The sequence below is a fragment of the Marmota marmota genome, unplaced genomic scaffold (assembly GCF_001458135.2).
Source record: "Marmota marmota marmota unplaced genomic scaffold, marMar, whole genome shotgun sequence".
Lineage (NCBI taxonomy): Eukaryota > Metazoa > Chordata > Mammalia > Rodentia > Sciuridae > Marmota > Marmota marmota.
In genome coordinates this window covers 60,108,900-60,127,038 of record NW_025999968.1, presented here as the reverse complement: position 1 = coordinate 60,127,038, position 18,139 = coordinate 60,108,900, and the positions used below count along the sequence as shown (strand labels likewise).

The 18,139-nt window shown below is 51.3% G+C and overlaps 1 protein-coding gene across 1 annotated transcript in view; it reads right to left on the bottom strand.

The window, feature by feature from the left end:
* Positions 1-17,046, bottom strand: part of Bace2 (beta-secretase 2) — a gene marked incomplete at its 5' end in the record, with an annotated part of 81,780 nt that extends 64,734 nt beyond the window's left edge. Inside the window, one exon of the mRNA XM_015478353.2 lies at positions 16,888-17,046. Coding sequence (XP_015333839.2) covers positions 16,888-17,046 — 159 coding nt within the window. The remainder of the gene's footprint in view (positions 1-16,887) is intronic.
* Positions 17,047-18,139: the final 1,093 nt, after the last annotated feature.

Genomic DNA, 18,139 nt, shown 5'->3' with positions numbered 1-18,139 from the left:
GGGGGTGGGAGCCGACCTGGTGCAGGGATGAGGCCCGAGACCTGGCAGCCCACGTGGTTTCAATCACTCCAAGACCCCAGGGGTACGCACACTCTGACATCCAACCCAGAGAGAAAACAGGCGATGACTTCTCGCTGCTTGAAGTGTGTACAAACCAACAGAGGCAAACTGAGGTCTGGGCTTAAGGATCCAAAGGCCTGGACAGTAGCAGTGCCCACCAGCTGTGTTATTCAGAGCCCCACAGGGACAGAAGCTCCCAAGTTACTCAGGAGGCCTTCAGGAAGGGGCCATTCATGCAGGTGTGGCTGGGGCAGTGGTGGGGACCATCCCCATCACCTCCAGAGGGGTAGGGCAGAACAAATGGCCTTGGACTCGCTGGGCCAGGAGAGAACTGGCAGGAGCTTGGAGGGACTTCCATTAGAGGCTGGGGTCATGAAGGGACATGCAGGCTGCCAAAGTAGGGAGGGCAGGGGAGTAGGATCTACATCACCTTTTCTCTGGCCCCAGTGTAACCAATCAGAGGCCAGAAGAGAGACCCTGGCCACACTGTGAAATCTGGCAGCTTAGCATGCCATCCAGAGGTCACGTCTGGGACCAGCCAACTTCCAAATCTTGGCTCTGCTCCCATGGACTGTGCCACCTCAGCAATGTAACCCATGGGTGCCTCAGTTTCCCCACCTGTGAGATGGAGATGAAAACTTGCTAACTCACATCCCCCTAATGCCCACCAGTAGGTAGCTCCAGAAAATTCATCAGAAGATAATACTTTTCTCCAGTTTGTGGGTTAAAAATAAATAAATAAATAAATAAATAAATAAATAGCCTGAAATTGTTTGGAAGTTTTTTACATAGTTAGACATTATGTTTCCATGTTAAGGATTTAAAGGTGTTTTTTAGGCAGCAAACAGACACTGCCGTTGGTATAAGTAGAGTCTCAGTGATGTTCACAGATCAGCTCGGGACTCGCAGGGGGTGGCCTGGCTGTGCCGAACACCCTTGTGCACTCTCACCACGTGCCCACCAAGGAGCGGCGCTGCTGCCATTCGTCACCACAGTAACACTCAGAAAACCTGGAGCTGACTTTCTGGGTACTGAGAGCATGTAACTCATCTTCTTATTTTAAACAGATCTTATTTTAAAAAAATAAACCAGATCGATGACATGCTGAAGGCTGGAATGGAAGCCAGGGACAGGCTACACCAAAGGCACCCAGGGGACAGCAGCTTGGCTCGCTGAGTGCAGAACAGAAGAGTCCCCTGGACCCCAGACCTGCCCGGTGTGCAACAGCCACTGGTGACCTGGCTCCCAGCAGGTGGGCCTCAGGAAACCATAGGTGTCCACTACGACTTAGTAAAGCCTCGTTCCTGATTATCTTGGGTAAAAACAGATGCAGACATATGTTCCTCCTGCCCCCCAGTGGCTCATTGGGTGCTCCCTGGGATGTGTCCACCCCAAGTTTGGGGACCTCTGTCCTAGGAATTCCCCTTCCTTGATCAAAGCTCCTACATGTGCCATAGGGCACGTTCCTGGATGAATGGCAGGACAGTACCCTCTTCCTCCACCTCGCTCTTCCCTTGTAGTGTATAGAGAGAGTCCTCGGTCCTTCCCAGGGTGCTCCGTGGTGTCAGTGAACTGGTTAGCTCACTCAGTTCCCTCTTGTTAAACATATGGACTGTTCCCATCTCTTCTGTTACCTGTAGTAATGGGGAAAAACCTTGCAAACTGCTTTTAGGATCCTTTCTGCTTTAACTTTTGTATAAACTTAAAGAAATAGATTTCTAAGTCGAAGGACAAATGCATACATACTTCTGCTACACATTTCCAAATCTCTGTCCATGGGTATGCATGATAGGGCATTTCAACAAAACTCTCTCTTGCCAAATAACTGTCTTCAAACATGCTCCGTAAATCACTCTTCTCCACCTTGAATGAATCTTTGGCAAATACTGTATTGTCAAAATAGCTTTGTGAAAATATATGTATTTTTAGGCATTGCAAGTCCAGTCCTAACTACTACCAAAACTTCCTTTTGACTCCGTCTTAGTTCATTTTGTGTTGTTTTAACTGAATACCTGAGGCTGGATAACATGCAAAGAAAAGAGGTTTATTTGGCTCACGATTCTGGGAGCTGAGAAGTCCAAACACAAGGTGCCAGAATCTTGTTGCAGGAACAGGGTGGAGGGGAGGAAAGGGAGCCAACTGCAGACAGAAGAGGCATGTGCTCAAGCCAGGAAGCAAGAGCCGCCGCAGGGCCAGGCTTGCTTTTTCATAGTCCACTCACTCCACAGGCACTAATCCACTGCGGGGAGATCAAACTCACTGTGGGCCCACGTTAATTCCTTCACCAGGGTGGTCCAGACCCCACCATCTGCTGCTAAGTTCCCCTCTTTCGAGACCATTATGATGGGGACCAAGCTTCCGGCTCAGTTTCTGGGGTACCCAAACCACAGCAGGAATCCAAGGGGACGGGCCTGATTCGGGCTGCAGGTCTGCAGTAGGGAGGGGGTAGGTGGCTGTGCCACTGCTTCCCCACCTGGCTCCCACAGGGCCCCGGGCCTCCAGCACAGGCACCGGAATGGGGAGGTGCAGGCTCAGCACACCCACAAGTGCCTTGCATGGTGTAACACTGGGTGAGGCTGGTGTCATGACCCGAGCACCCTGGGACATTCAGTGGGTGCTTCTGAGCCACCGCCTGGCCCAACACTTCCACCTGCAGCTTCCTGCTGTGGACAAGGCCTGCTGGGCTGAGTGGCCACTCCCTCCCTACTCACTGGCACCTGCCAGTCAACCGAGCCAACAAGCACTTTCTGTGTAAGCCCAGGTGGAAACGCCTGGGGGGCCCCCTCTGCTGCTGCTGGGTGACAGCAGCTGCTATGGTCGTGTCCCCAGAAGAGCATGTGTTGGAAACCTAATCCTCAACGCCACATGCTGAGGGTGTTCAGAGGTGGGTCTTTGGGATCATGAGGTAGGGCCCCCATGATGGCATCATGGCTTTATAAGAAGAGGGAGAGACGGAGCTGGCATGCCTGCATATCTCCCATGTGACACCTGGGTGCTGACACGAGGTTCTCGGACCTCCCAGCCTCCAGAAACAAATTAAATAACCTGTATTCTTTACAAATCACCCAGACGGTGGTGTTCTGTTACAGTTTATGGTACCACTGAGCCGTGAATTAGAAAGACCAGGACATAACCTCAGACAATATGAAAGCAAATGAGCACAGCTGTGTCCTAATAAAACTTTATTTACACAAACAGGCAGTGGCCATATTCAGTCCTGGTCTTATTCTCCCCACCTCCCGTCTGTCCCTTGCAAACTCCCTGGGTGTTCTTCTCATGTGAGGTCCCTTTAGTGATGACCAAAGTCTAAATCCTTCTAACAGGATCCACACCTTCCCCACTGGAAATAATGCCTTACGAAGAAAGACTATAGCAGCAAGTTTTGAGGTGTGTCCTTCCATACTTGGGAAATTTTGAGAACAGAAAAAGAATAGCACATTTCCTATTTGTTAATTTTCCCCCAGAGTTATGAGGGTGCATCAACTGAAATTTTTTGGCTGAAAATAAACAAATAAACAAAAAATGTAGATTGAGTGGCTAGAACATGCAGGGATTTGTTTTTCTCCCAGAGATGCTGGTGTTAGATCAACATCTCAGAGGCTTGGCATCTCGACTATCCTCCTGACCTCTCCCTTAAGGTCAGATGTGGCTGTTCCTGACAGAAGCCTGTGTTTTCACTAAAAGCTGAGAGTGGGAGGAGCATTACCTGGCAGCCCTGCACCTGGAACAGGAAAGCAAGCTTCCCTAAATCCCCAGGAGAGCGCCACTCAGGGCCCACAGCCCAAAGGAAGCCACTGTAAAAAGTCCTCAGGTCTGCAGAAAAGCTGGGAAGGTGTTTCTGTCAAGTCAACCACTGACAAGGCAAGGTCACATGCGATGAGCATCACGGCGTGGGTCCCACAGGACACGTGCTCGAGGCCCTGTCCGCACACAGCCCTGAATCCCGGCCTTTCAACGCCTCTCTTTCCAACGTGAAGGGCCAGCCAGTAACCAGGACATGGCAGGGAAAGTCTCTGTGAGTTAGAAACCGTGGCAGGTGCAGAGAAGTGGCACTCAGAAGAGGCAGATGAGAGACAGGCAGCAGGAAGAAATGTCACACAAAATCGTCATTCGTTTCCTCGGACACAGAGAAGAAAAGCAACTCTGAGCTGTGAGATGGACAAAAAGGGGCTCCCAGGGAAGAAGAAAATGCTCTTGAAAACTCAAACCACGGCAGCTGAAATGAGAGAGCAGAACCCAAGAGACAGACACGAGAGTGGGAGAGGGAGGCGAGAAGGCCCAGTGTCCACACCCAGGAGGCCGACAGGAGAGGATGGGGGAGCTCCAGGCTCTGCACCAAGCCTCCTGCATTTCTAGACTGCAAACACTCCCCGAGCGCCCAGCACAGAAAACAAAACAGAAGAAAAACCCAGGCTCAGACAGTGGAGAACGTTCCCACCGCCAGGTCCAAGAGCGTCTCAGATGTCCCCAGAGGGCCAGGAGCCAGTTGAGACCATGCTTCCAAACTGAGCAGATGCTGTATCAGAGCCAGGACTGCTGGGCTCCTGGGGCCCAGTGGCTCCCCCAGGGGGTGGGGACCGGAGCTGGTGACAGACCTGAGGGATGGCAGGACGTGGGTCACTGGCTGTGCCACGCCCCTGCACCCACGAGGAGCCCCCACAAAGCTGGGTTGGAGCGTGAGGCTTGACCTGGAGGTCCTGCATTGCTGCTGAGGGCTTCCACTCCTGACCCCCAACCCAGGACAGCGAGTGTGTGTCTGCAGAGACAGAGACAAGCAGCCCCGTGAAGCACCAGCTCAGGGGAGGAGCCCAGCACATCGCCAGGCTCCACAAGCACAGAAGTCTCTCCTAGGGACACAGGAGCAAGGAGGTGGACAACAGAAGATGCATGTGCCCAAATGCTCGTGTATCTACTAATCAAAGGATGGTGACAAGGACGGCAAATGCTTGTAAAATCCGTGCATACAGCCAGTGTCACTGAATGATGGGGATATACTGAGCAATGCATTGTCAGTCGGTTGCATCATTATGGGGATGCCAGGGAGCACCTGCACAGACCTAGACGACAGCCCACGGCACACCTGGGCTAAGTGGCTCGGCAGTTTCTCTACTGAACACAGAGGCCACTGTGGCACCATGGTAGGTAGGTGTAAATCTAAACAGAGACTCAGGAAAGACATAACACAGTATTAGAGATAAAAAATGGTACACCAGTGTAGGGGCTCTTACCCTGAACGGAGCCTGCGGGGCTGTGTGGCTGTGGGGAGGTCCTCTGTGAGCCGGGAGGCGTGGCTGGGCCTGTGCGCCATCGCAGACTGCTACCACTGAACACGCGGGCTACACCCAGGAACAGGATAAAGCGATCCTTTCCTCCGCATCCTCTCCAGCATTTATTATTAGTTGTGTTCTTGATGACGGCCATTGTAACTGGAGTGAGATGGGATCTCAGTATAGTTTTGATTTGCATTTCTCTAATTACTAATGAAGTTGAACATTTTTTCATGCATTTGTTGGCATTTGTATTGCTTCTTTTGAGAAGTGTCTGTTTAATTCATTTGCCTATTTATTAATTGGCTTATTTAATTTTTTGCTGTAAAGTTTTTTTGAGCTCTTTGTATATTCTTGATATTAATCCTCTTTCAGAAGAGTAGCTCCCATTCGGTAGGTTCTCTCTTCACATTCCTCAATCTTTCCTACGTTATGCAGAAGCTTGTTAACGTGAAGGCATCCCATTTATCAGCTCTTGGTATTATTTCCTGAGCTTTAGGGTCCTATTGAGAAAGCCATGCCTGTGTCTAGGAGGTGCATGGTTTGTGGTCTAATTCCGAGGCTGTGAGCTGACTTTTGTGCAGGATTAGAAGTAAGCGTCCAGTTTCGTTCTTCTAGACGTGAGTAACCAGTTTTCCCAGCACCATTTGCTAAACAGGCTGTCTCTTCTCCACTGTATCCTTTGGCACCTTTTCAAGGATCAGATGACTATGCTTGTGTGGGTTGTGCTACACTTTTAAACGGCGGTGCAATAGGTTTGTTTCTACTAGCACCACTGTGAACGCTGAGTAACGTGTTGCTGTGTCTCACAGAGTGGTGACAATGTCACCAGGCGACAGGAATCCTTCAGCCCCATTCTCACCCTACAGGACAAGCATTGTATGCAGACTGCCATTGATCACGCTGTCATTCTGTGGAGCGAGACTGTACTTAAGAGCCCATGTTACGGAGAGTACAATAAAACCAGGGCATAGTGAATTCTCATGTGCAAAATGCTCTGCGGCCATCCTTTGGTAAACACGTGTGTGGATCACAGGACGCTCACGGATCTGGGACTTGCCACCTGTTTGTGAGCATGCAGCTGTTCCAGAGGTTTTGAAAGTCCTTATGGTCCCAACACTGAATCCCGCAAGCAGGTCGTGATTTTGAAGGACAGTTTTAAGACGACTTCATGACAATGGGGCTGCAGTGACGCTCCTGAGTCACTCAGCAGTGGACAGCAACTGCTGTTTCATTCCTCAAATGTGGGCCTCGCCTGCACCGGCCACGCAGGCACCGGGGAACCCAACGTGCCTGTGTGCCGCGCCTTGCAGAAGCACCATGCTGAAGGGTTAAGCCTCCTCCCCACACCTGTGGCCTCCCAGTCTGTGACAGGAGGGGGTGACAGTGCCCCACAGCTATCTCCTCAGCAGAGCCCCTCAGCAGAGCCTAGCTGAATTGACCTCTCAGAAACCCCTAGGGATGAGCCCCTGCTGTCCCCACCTATTACTGTCTCTATCATACCCGGTCCCTATCCATGACTCCTTAGGTCTTCTAAATAAACCACTCACACTCATACCCTCATGCCTGTACACAGGGGAGCATAACGTCTGCATACTCTATTCTCATAAAATCCAATCTCAGAGCACACTTTAAAACAGATGAGATGAAGACAAGCTTCTGCCAAGGCAGGTGTCTCAGAGGGGCCCCACACATGCGCCCACACTGAGCGCCTCCTGGGCATGGTCTGCATCTCCAGGCTCATCCTGGAGCTGGTTGCCCCCAGCTTCTTGGGCCTGGGCCTTGTCTGAGTCTGACTGCACCTCTCAGTGACATCTCCCCAGCACCCATTCTAACTCCTGACGTACAACACCCATGCCAGGCTGTGCTGTGACATGGCACTTATTCAGAAATGCTGTGTGCTTTCTTCACAATCCGTCTTCCTCCCAAAGACCGTCTTTGTTTGGTTAACTGCTGTATCCCTCAGCTCAGAATGGGCTTGGTATACAGTAGGTACTTAATAGACATGCTGAATCTTAATAGACATGCTGAATGAAAGCAAGCCTAGGATTCAGAACTAGTTCGAAATTCTTTTTCCTCTCTGGTCCCCAATCACTTCAGTTAGCAGGCACTGCCAAGCCTTTCGGGATCTTGCTGTCAGGAACAAGGAAGGACAGCAAGACGGCAGCCATCAGCAGGTGTCCCCTCTGCCCCTCCCTGTGCCTGTGCAGTGGCTCCCAGTGGACATTCCGCCCTTGCTCCTTGGGCATGTGTGCCAGGCGCTAGTGGGGGCTTCTCACTCCTCACTGCTTTCACTTTGACCAGATCCTTCTCTGGTGGGGGCATCACGTGTGCTGCAGAATGCTGAGCGGCACCCCTGGCCTTCACCTGTCCAGGTGGCATCACGCTACTGGTGAAGACTCAGATGTCTCCGGGCAATGCCAGTGTCCCCTGGGCAGGCCGTGCTGGCCTCGGGCTGAGAACCACTGTCAGGCCTGTTTGCATGGAGGTGAAGCTCTATTCTCACCTCTGCAGGAGGGCGAGGAAGTGCAGGTGGGGCGACAGAAGTCTTGGCTTTGGGATGAGCAAGCAAGACTGAGGTTCCTTCGGGACACAGACCCGGGATGTGAGTGCCTAGCCCCGTTCCGTTTTGTGTTGTTCTGTTTGTCTTCCCAGCTTTGTTTCCTGGCTCTTGCCTTTTGCTGAGCTAAGATCTGGGAAGCCCGTACCATGCGGCATACTACCCCAGCATATCTACCCGGTGCACGCCAAACAGTAGCAGTGGAGTGCATGTTGCTTTATCTGTACGATATCTGCCTTCTTGGAAACCACTAGGGAAATGAGGAGGCCGAGGCCTGGCATGGCTGGCCTCAATGCAGACACTGGCAGAGTAACCCCCTGGAGCCCTCTCCTCATTGCTGTGACTGATCTGCTCTCGCTGTGACCCTGGGAAGCAGGCTCAACACTGCTGGATGGGCTCTGAGGGACGGCATGATGTATGTTGGAACCCAGGTGTCTGCAACAGCTGTTTTGCCAGGTGAGATGATCTGCCCTCCTCCGCCTGCTGACTCTCAACCTCTACTTGGGATCCCACGCAAGTGGCTGATAGACCCACGACTCACAAGGAGCTGGGCATATGGCCAGCCCTGCAACACAGGATTTAAATGGGCTCTACCTGCTCATCCAGGGGCAGCCCTCAATTTTCCCCGGGAAGGACACTCCAGAGAGCACAACACCTGCTCTTACCACATTTCCTTTTTTGCTCTAGCAAAAAAAAAGACAGGACCACCCTCTAATTAAAGGGAGTAGGCGGCACAAGGATGTGTTTCTGGAGTTTTTGTAACAATTTCCAGTTGGCAGCTGAGACAGCTTCCTCAGGGCAACAGGGTAACCACGGCCCGGCTGCTCCCAGGTCCCATCTGGTCTGCAGAGGGATGTCTGTTACATCTTGGCTCACCTTGGCTTTGGGATGAGCAAGCAAGACTGAAAGAACCACGCTGTGTTGAGCACCTCTGGTTCATGTTCACTTTGCTTCCTGATAATTCATTTTTCTGGATTCACAAACTTTTGCTCTGAGGCAGGTTGGAAATTTCAAAAGGTAGCCTTCAGCCCTGAGACTTGGAGACTCTGAGCGGCACTGCCTCAGGACTTGAGCCTGGAGAAAGCCTTCCTGGTTTCCAACCTGCCCAACACTAGGAAGCTTCTGGAGCAGTCCACCTGAGAAAAGATTCTCAAAGGGCAGAGAGGGAACCCCCAGCCAAGTCACATGTCTAGGAAGGTGACAGAACAGAACTCTGTGTACAGGCACCACTGGCAGGGGCTCTGGCCTCCATCACAGCCCCCAGATAGTGTTCAAGTGCAGCCCTGGACGCTGCTCTGGGGGATTGAGGATTGCTCCTAGGTCAGAGCTGGAACATGCAGCTTCTCAGCCCAGGTGCGGAACCTCATCCTTTAAGTGTGGACTGGGTCCCAGGAACCTCTGTTTTTAACCAGCTCTGCAAAGTATTCCTCGTCCTCTCACGGTCAGTTGATCTGGGGCAGCAGTGTCCCCAGACGTGACCATGAGCCAGCAGCAGGCCCCTCCCCATGCCAGGACACTGACTGAGATGACTGCACTTCAGCAGACCCTGGGTTCCCTTCTGCAGAAAGTCAAAGCAGCACTCATCCGGGGGTGAAAAATGAGGGCTCAAAAATGCTCTCCAGCAGAACAGAGCACAGCAGTGGGGTCTTGGAGCTTCTAGAAGAGATCTCAGGTTGTCTGGTCATGTACCTGAATTTACAGGTGAGGATAACAGCAAGCAGATTTGGGATCTGCACCCAAAGCCCCGGATTCCTAACCACTGCGCACACCACAGTTGCTTCTGCTTCCTGATGGATTTTCTGATGGAGAAACACCTATGCGTTTCCTTGGAAGGCGCAGCATGCAGTGGAGAGGGCCCAGGAGCTCCATGGAGGCCTCTGGAAGCCACCCCCGCTCTAGAAGAAGCTTTCCTTCCAGCAACCAACCCTCCCTCCGGTCAGAGCTCCCGAGGTCCGAAAGCCCGACCTGGAAAACTTGGATTCCATGCCTTCACCTTTTCCTCCAGGGTGTGTCTTCCAGAGGGCTGCCTTAGAGGTCTTCTTTGGGTTCTGGCAGGGGGTCTGTGTGACTGGCACAGACCTGCTGGGTCTCCCTGGGTCTCCGCCCACTGCCAAGGCCCTTTCCGGAGCACTCAGTTTGGAGGAGCAAGTAGTCTGCAGTGGGAGCATGAAGAGGCTGTCCTGGCAGCCAGGATAAGTCCTCCTCCTGCCACTCTCAGGGGCGTGAGGTGGCAGAAGTGTGCTCTCCCTGGCCTTTTACGGCTCCCTGGAATGATGAAGCTGGCCCAGGCAGCCCCACTTGCCCTGGCAGACAGTCCTCTTTGTCTTCCCCAAATGGCAGAGCTGGGAGCATGAACTTCTAGGTACAGGTATATGATGTGCCACATAATAAAAATCTGAACACATCCACCCTGAAGCCCGTGTTGGATAGCAAGCACCAACTCAAAGACAACCGGCTCCTTTTGTTTCCCTAATGTGGTTATGTCTGCACTCCCAGAGCGCTTTTTCTTCTTTTGAGAATTCTAAGAACAAAGAAGTGTCCATTTTTTATTGAGTAGCAATAGGCAAAATAGCAAATAGTCCATTTGGGCCAGGAAGGCGCCCAGGGGAGCCACGTGACAGCCTATCCAACCATCCTGCCCTCGTGTATGCCTGTGTGCACGTGTGCACACACACAATCTTACAGAATATGTGACACACACTCTGCCTCACACTTCACCTGTAAGTGTGAATTCACAGACAGAGAAGTTACAGAAGCCATTATGAGCCATGTACCTGCCTCACAGTTAGGTTATTTTCCAGGTGGTATCCACTGTTACAAAGGAACAAAGAACTCCAGTGTTTACCAAGGCTGGACAGCAGAGCAGGGTGACCAGGAGGTGGGAGCCATGGCAGACAGCAAAGGAGCCAAGAAGGGGCAGAAGGCCATCATTAGTCATGAACAGAGACTCGTGGATGGGATGAAATAGTACCTGCTCACCTGCAGGCCGGGCTACCCAGCTCCTGCTGCGCTCTGCAGGAAGGTGGTGCAGAAATCAGCAGCCACCAGGCCACCCTCTGCCTCAGCCTAGGTGGACCTTCCAGGGGATAAGACTTGACCTGCTCTGAGACACAAAATACATCCCAAGGCACACTGTCAGATGGCTTGAGGGAAGAGAAATGAACTGCTCCTCACAGGTGCAGTACAGTTGCATACCTCCACCATAAGGAGGAATCACTAGTCCTGATGGTTACAGTTTTATATGATGTGCCCCCTCCAAAACTCATGTTGGAATTTAATCCCCCCTAGGAGACAGGAAGACGTGGGACTTTAAAAGGTGATCAGGGCTCTGCTGTTGTGAATGAGTTAATCCAATTCTGGTGATTAACAGAGAAGTTACTTTGGTTTTGCAGTGTTGGGGATTGAACCCAAGGCCTTCCACATGCTAGGCAAATGTCCCACTTTAGCCCTACCCTACTGAGTTATCCTGAGCAAGTCTGCTAGAGCAGCCAGTTTGGTTAGGTCTCTTGCCCTGTGACGCATGTGCTGCCCTGGGACTCTGCCAGCAAGAAGGCCACCACCAAGATGTGGCCCCTTGATCCAGGGCTACAGATGTGAGCCAAAATAAATCTCTTTTCTTTACAATTTGCCCAATTTGTGATATTGTGGGTAAAAGCAACAGAAAACAGACTAAGACAGGAATAGCTAAACTTATCCTTCCCCTTTTGGTTTTCAGTAAGCAGCGATCAGCAATCGTTGCTGGAGGAAGCAGGCTGGAGGAGCAGAGCGCCCAGCACAGGACGATGGGCTCAGTCAGCCCACCTGCGACACAGGGAAGCGGGCAGTAAGACCACGGGAGAAGTCCTGGAGGGGCCGGGCTGTCATTTCATACCTAATATATCCTGATTCAGCAGGTGCCTCATAAAGTCTTTAAAACATGAAATACACAAGCTTCAAAAATCTACGTTGTTCCTAACAAGAGTGTTTTATTAGTCAGAGGTATTTAAATATTGCTGACCCAAGATGGCACAAGTTGGATATATTTCTGCCATTATGCACTAATTTCAGCAGTTCTAGAATGAGGTGGCAACATGATAAGAGACATATTAAAATTCTAAGCGATTACTCTCTAATGGGGAAACCAATACAGAAACAAAGAAAAGCCGCGAAACCCTCTCTCCTCCTCTCCCATCCCCCAGCGCACCGCCTTGCCGTGGGCTCCACGTCAGTCCCACACCAAAACCACCATTTGCTCACTGCTGCTAATGAACATTACACTTGAAAGACTGAGTGAAGTTACTGGCAATTAAAAAGTGTGAGAGAATAAAACCTACTACAGAAAGATAAACTATAATGAACTTGTGGGCTAAATTGTGTCCTCCAACATGACACAGATCCCATGCCACTTAACAGTAGGAGACGTTCTAAGACATGCATCATTAGACGGTTTTTTTTACTGCGCAAGTATCACGGAGTGTGCTTACACCAACTAAGACAGCTACAACGTCACCACACCGCACAGGGTCATAGGACCACCACAGTATATGACATCTGTGGTTGTCCATGGGGCAACGGCATGTGCTGAAGAACTGTCCCTGGAAGCTCTTCTGCAAAGTGGGTCCGTTCAGATGCCTAAGATAAAGTCAGGTAGTCTGATGGCTAGGTCCCTAAAAAAATAGAGGAATTTGAACGCAGAGACACCAGAGGGGAAAATGTCACAGAAAGATGGAGGCAGAGGTTGGAGCAGTGCAGCTATGAGCCAAGGACCCCTGAAAGCCATTGACACTGAGAACAAAGAAAGGAACCTCCTCTGGGGCCCTGGGAGGAGAATGTCCCTGCTGATACCTTGGCTGAGAGAATAAACTTCAACTGGTCCAGTCTCCAGCCTAGGGGTTTCTCAGGGCAGCCTGGGTGGGGACGGGAAGCTTGGGAAGATTCACCACTTGCCCACAGGCACAGGTGTGACATAGCCACACCCAGGCATTCCCAGAAAGATGAAGGTGACTCTTTTAAAAGGTTACTGTAACTAAAATCATAGAGCGCAGTGGCACAGGCTGCAGACTGGAACAGGCAGTGTTCTTGGATGAGCACCCCTGCTCTCTTCCTCCCTAGGACACAGTCCTGGCTCGGAATCTCAGATTTCCCATCTGAAAGCAATTCAAATAATTGCGTGGACGCGCAGGATGTCATGAGAGTTCACTGAGGTGAGCTGGGCAAAACCCTTAGTGTGAGGGGCTGAGCACAGCTTGGTGGCAGAGTCCAGAGCCCTGGTAGGTGCCTGGGGTTCCAGCCCCTGCAGCACCAACCAACCAACCAACAACAAAAGGTCCATCATGGTGCTGCACACTCGATGGGCAAGAAGGGAGGCAGCTCTTCCTACTGCAGTGACAGTTTCTCCAGCTCTGGCCATCCCCACCCCATTGCTCTGAGCTGATTCCTGGGCCTGCCTTTCACATCCTCTGTAATTGAGCCTTTGATAAATTCCTCTGCCAAAGCCCGCAGGTTGCTGCTCTTCACCTGAAGGAGCCAATGGTAGACTAGCTGTGACTTTCTTGCCATCTGTACCTCTGTATCTTGCACATTTGTATCTTGCTTTTTGTCTTTCAGAGTTTACCACCTTAGATATTTGTTCCACCAAATGTCCTCTTGCCACCTTCCTTTCCCTCCGTCAGCTTTGTGATTCGGGGACCCTGGATGAATTACTGGGAAAAAATCTGAACTTCAATTCTATAAGCTTGGAACAAACTTTCAATCCAAAGTCTCCCAGTTATCAACTAAGAGGCTGATATCCGAACACATGCCCCCAAATGATTCCTTGGCTGTTTATATTTGAGTGTTTAAATATGAAAACAGATTTCCCGGCTGTTCATCCATATTAGTGGAGACAACAGAAAATCTTTCAACAGAAGCCCCAAATGCTTCCATGAAGCCTCTATAAAGTGTATGGCTGCAGACCTTTCCTATCTTCATCTGGATTTACTGTGTTAGCATGAAAGATTTTTTTAAATAATGGAAATTGCTATAATTATAATCACTTTAGAACACCATTATTATTATTAAGACCAAATTGCATGGTTCCAGCAGATGCTGGTTCTCCTGTTGGAAAGAAGTCACATAATGGTATCAGTGTGCAACCCGGCTCTCATCTCCATGCCAACGTGGGCCAGCTCACGGCTGTGCGGCTCTCACTTGGGTTTCTGGGCAGATGTCTATGACTCCTCACAGAGTGGCGAGCAGAACAATGGACCCCCAGTTGTTGATTAAAGCCTTCAGGGAACAAGCACACTCCCAAGGGCTGGCTTTCCCACAGGAGACAGGGATCTGCAAGGCTCAGCTCCTATCAAACTCCTCCCTCCGTTCCTTGGGCACTCGTTCCTGGATCCAACTATGCACTGTGTTCTTCTTCAAGCTTTGCCCTAAAGGAAGGAGGCGATGGGGCAGCTGGGGGGTGGGGAGTCCAACTGCAGTTACACATTAAGTCACTAACACCTTGAGGTGTGAGCTTGCGGGATCTCTGGCTGGAAAGGCTAGTTCAAAACCACAACCCAAGAAGTCAGGAGGTGTGAGGGGGAAAGGAACAGGATGTGGCTGGTGGCTGGGAATCTCTCTCTCTTTCTTCCCCTGTTGCCCTCGCAAGTCACTCAGCCTCTCCAAGTTCCAGATTTCTCATCTCCCTGATGCACATAAGAACTTCAGGGGTAAGAGGTTGTGAGGATTCCCAGGAAAAACACACTTGGAATATTCCGCAGTGTCTGTCAGGCACGGGGCCCTCGGACACTATCCATGTCTATGAACTCCCGAAAGTCCTGGTTATTTATTGCTTGAATTTATAATCCTATTTTTCTTTCCACCTGAGCAATTTTTATTTAGGCTTCAGAGAATCAGCAGAGAATAAATGCATGACTCTTGACCATTAACAGAGTGAGAGGTGGCTGGAGGGCAGGGAGGATGGGACCACAGTCAGCTGAGGAGGCTTAGTAGCCCATGAGGGGTGGCATTCTGCGAATGCCCTGCTGGTGGTCAGGACACCTCAGGGCAGGACAGGAGTGAACAGGATGTATGTCACCAACACCTAAGGGTTTACAGTAGGCCTGCAGAAAATGATGTACATGGATTTTTGCTATAAAGCAGCTTATCACTAAATCAAGCCAGGAAAGAGGTCCCAGATATTTCACTCCCCATCAATTTAAAAGTTATATCTGTCTTTATAAAACAGCCTGCCCTGAAAACATGCTACTGTTTGAGAAATAACCTTGATCCAATCACCTCTTTGGCTATGGTAAAGATATGAGCACAGGCGCTCAGTGTGCTACATTCTGTTAATTAAATTAATTAAACTTCATCATTTTGAAAGAAAGGTCATCGAATTAATTAACAAAAGCAAGCTATTACTTATGAATTTTTTTTTTTTTTTTTTTTGAGAGAGAGAGAGAGCCCAAGAAGTATTTTTTATTTCTTCTCGAGACTTTCTCTTGCACTTTGCTCTGGAAGGAGGGCTTCCAAGCTTCCTTTATCTCAGCCTACTAGAACTGCCAGCATTCACTGTATCTCAGTGAGAAGTCCCTTCTAAAGCCAACACTAGCTTTTTTTATTTTTCCCCAAAAAAGGTATAAGTTTCTCAAACAGGGAATCATTCAGGGCTTGTTCCAAGAGATTTCACAGGACACAAAAAAGTCTATCCCATGTCCCGTGGGATCTTGTGAGAAGCAATTCACAAGGTTCCCACCGCCACGTGGTGTCCTCATGGGCCACTAAGCCTCCTCAGCTGACTGTGGTCCCATCCCCCCTGCCCTCCAGCCACCTCCCACTCCTGCAGCCACAGAGAAGGCTCACCCCATTCCAAACAAGCAGCTAGAATAGGAGCTGAGAAAAAATAATGCATTTTGAAGGTTAGTTTTCTTTGTTAAACTAATTAAACAACTACAGAAGTTGTTCAGTCCTATTTCCTTTTTTTAAAAAAAGAACTAGCATGGCATATCTTTCCTCTTTAAGTCTTGAATAATTTAATTAGAATTATACAAAAGTCATGAATATGTTCTATTTATGGGCGATCATAGCAGAATTAAAACCCAAATGACAATGTTAAAAATAAAGTATCTTTACAGCGTATGCAATGAGGAGAAAACTCGACTTCACCCGTGCACTGGGGGCTCTGAAGGGAACAAGGGGTCAGATCAACTCCTGGTAGGCTTCTTCCTTTTTATTTTCTTAAGATGTCCCTTACTACCAAAAAATATTAATAAATGAACATCCAAGGAAGAGAAAGGGAAAGCTGTTCGACTGGAGTCTTGTTCTGTCACCGCCTCGCTCAGCCTGCACTTCACACCTCCCAGCCACACGCGGGGAGACGCGGCTCCGTGCGCAGGGGCAGCCAAGGAGCTAACAGACAACTCACAGAGAAAAGCGGGCCAAAGGAAACGCAGCTCGCTCCGCAGGCGACAGCGAACCACTTCGGAACCTGGCTGCTTTTAGCTGAGCTCATGTACAAATCCCTTTAAAGGGTACTGCAGCTTGGATGCCGGCCACGAGCCTCTTTAAGCAGCATGTGAGACAGCGTGGGGGGCAGGGGACAGTAACACGAGGTGATTTCTCCCAACCCATAGCATCTCGCCCAAGGCCCCTGCTACCTATCCTGATGGAAGGAGGTGTCTTTCGCGTGAAGGAAATCGCGCCGGAGGCGCATTACAGGTCTCTCGGGGGCCAGCCACACCGGAGGCCGGGGGGCTAACAAGTTCTGAGCACTGGGCACAGCACTCAGCGGCACCTAGGGCACGGGTCAGCCATCCCTAGCCTCGCCAGCGCGCGGGCACCCCCGCTCCCCGACCCCCAAGCCCCTTTGAGCTCCCCACTCTTCTCTCCCCTCCAGCTGCCGCTTTAGGGGCGACGTTAGGCTCACGAAGACATCTCTGGGCACCTCCCCACTCTGCCCCGAGCCCCTGAAAAGCCCGCGGTTGCAGCCAGGAGGACTACAGGGACCGCCGGCGCCGGGTCCGTAGGGCGGGCGGGAGCCTACTGACCTACCTTCTGGGGGGGAGTCCCAATCAGCATCTCCAGGTAGTAGCCGCGGCCAGAGTCCCCCTGCAGATTGTCCACCATGGCCAAGAAGTTGGCATTGACTCCAGCGGGTTCCAAGGCGAGCGCCAGGCCATTGGGGCGGGCCAGTGCGNAGTTGGATCCAGGAACGAGTGCCCAAGGTCAAAGCCGGGCGCGAGGGCCCCCGCGCCGGTCCGGCCCACTCGCTGGTCTCGGGCCGCGCCTCTTCCCCGGGAAACTCGAGTCCTGAATTTCCTCGGAACGCGCTCGGGAGGCTGCGGCCAACGGATGTGACGAGGCTCATCTGATATCAGAGGGAAAGTTTCAGGAACCCTTAAAGGGGCAGCGAGGGCCCGAAATACCCCCGGGGTCCCGCGCGCGAGCGAGCCCGCCGTGTCCCCTTGCCCTTCTGCGGCGGGGGCTGCTGGGGTGACTTGGGGGTCAAGGAAGAGAGCAGGGAATTGTGAAAGAGCCGCGAGGCTCCCAGCGAGTTGGAGCCTGCGCTCCCCCTCTCCAAGTGCATCTCCACCGGCGCCGGCTGCTTCTCGGGGCATTTCCCCAGCGCGGACTCCCCCGCCCCGGTTCCTACCCACTCCTCCTTCCTCCTCGCGGCGCGTGAGCGGGGTGTGCTGGAGTGGAGGCTGGGAGAGCAGAGCGCTGGGGGAAGCAGGCGAGGACGCGAGAGCTTTGAAATCCTTTGGGGTGGGGGGCTGGGCGGCCGTTTGCCTCGAGAGCCTCGCCTCTCCTAGAGCGCCTTGCACTACCTGCTGGGGAGCTGGCGCCCGCCACTGGCTTTGAGTCTGGGCTTTGGGTCCCAAGCTCGTCCACATGCAGAGGAGATCCTACTAAGGACTGCTCTCCCCTTCCCCCAGGGGTCCCTTCAATTCATTTAGAAAGTTGGTATCAGAATCCAAAATCAGGGCTGCCGCGTCTACGCCCTGCCTTTGAAACCCCATCCCTACTGCCGCCTGGCCTGGCAGATCACCTAATTAACAACTTGTTCAGCCCTAGACGCCAAATCTGCAGAAATGCTATCATACAAGCAATGAGGCTTATTTTATTTTAGATACTGAACGCAGAGGGTACAGTTACACTAACTAAAGCCATTGATTTCTACCGAAACAAGGAATAGAAAAGTCTTTCTGCCTCCTCCACCTGAATTATGTTGGCTGTTTTCAAAAAACACACAAGCCCATCTTCAAACAGTGGGGAGGTGGAAACCAAGCTACCCCCCCCCCCC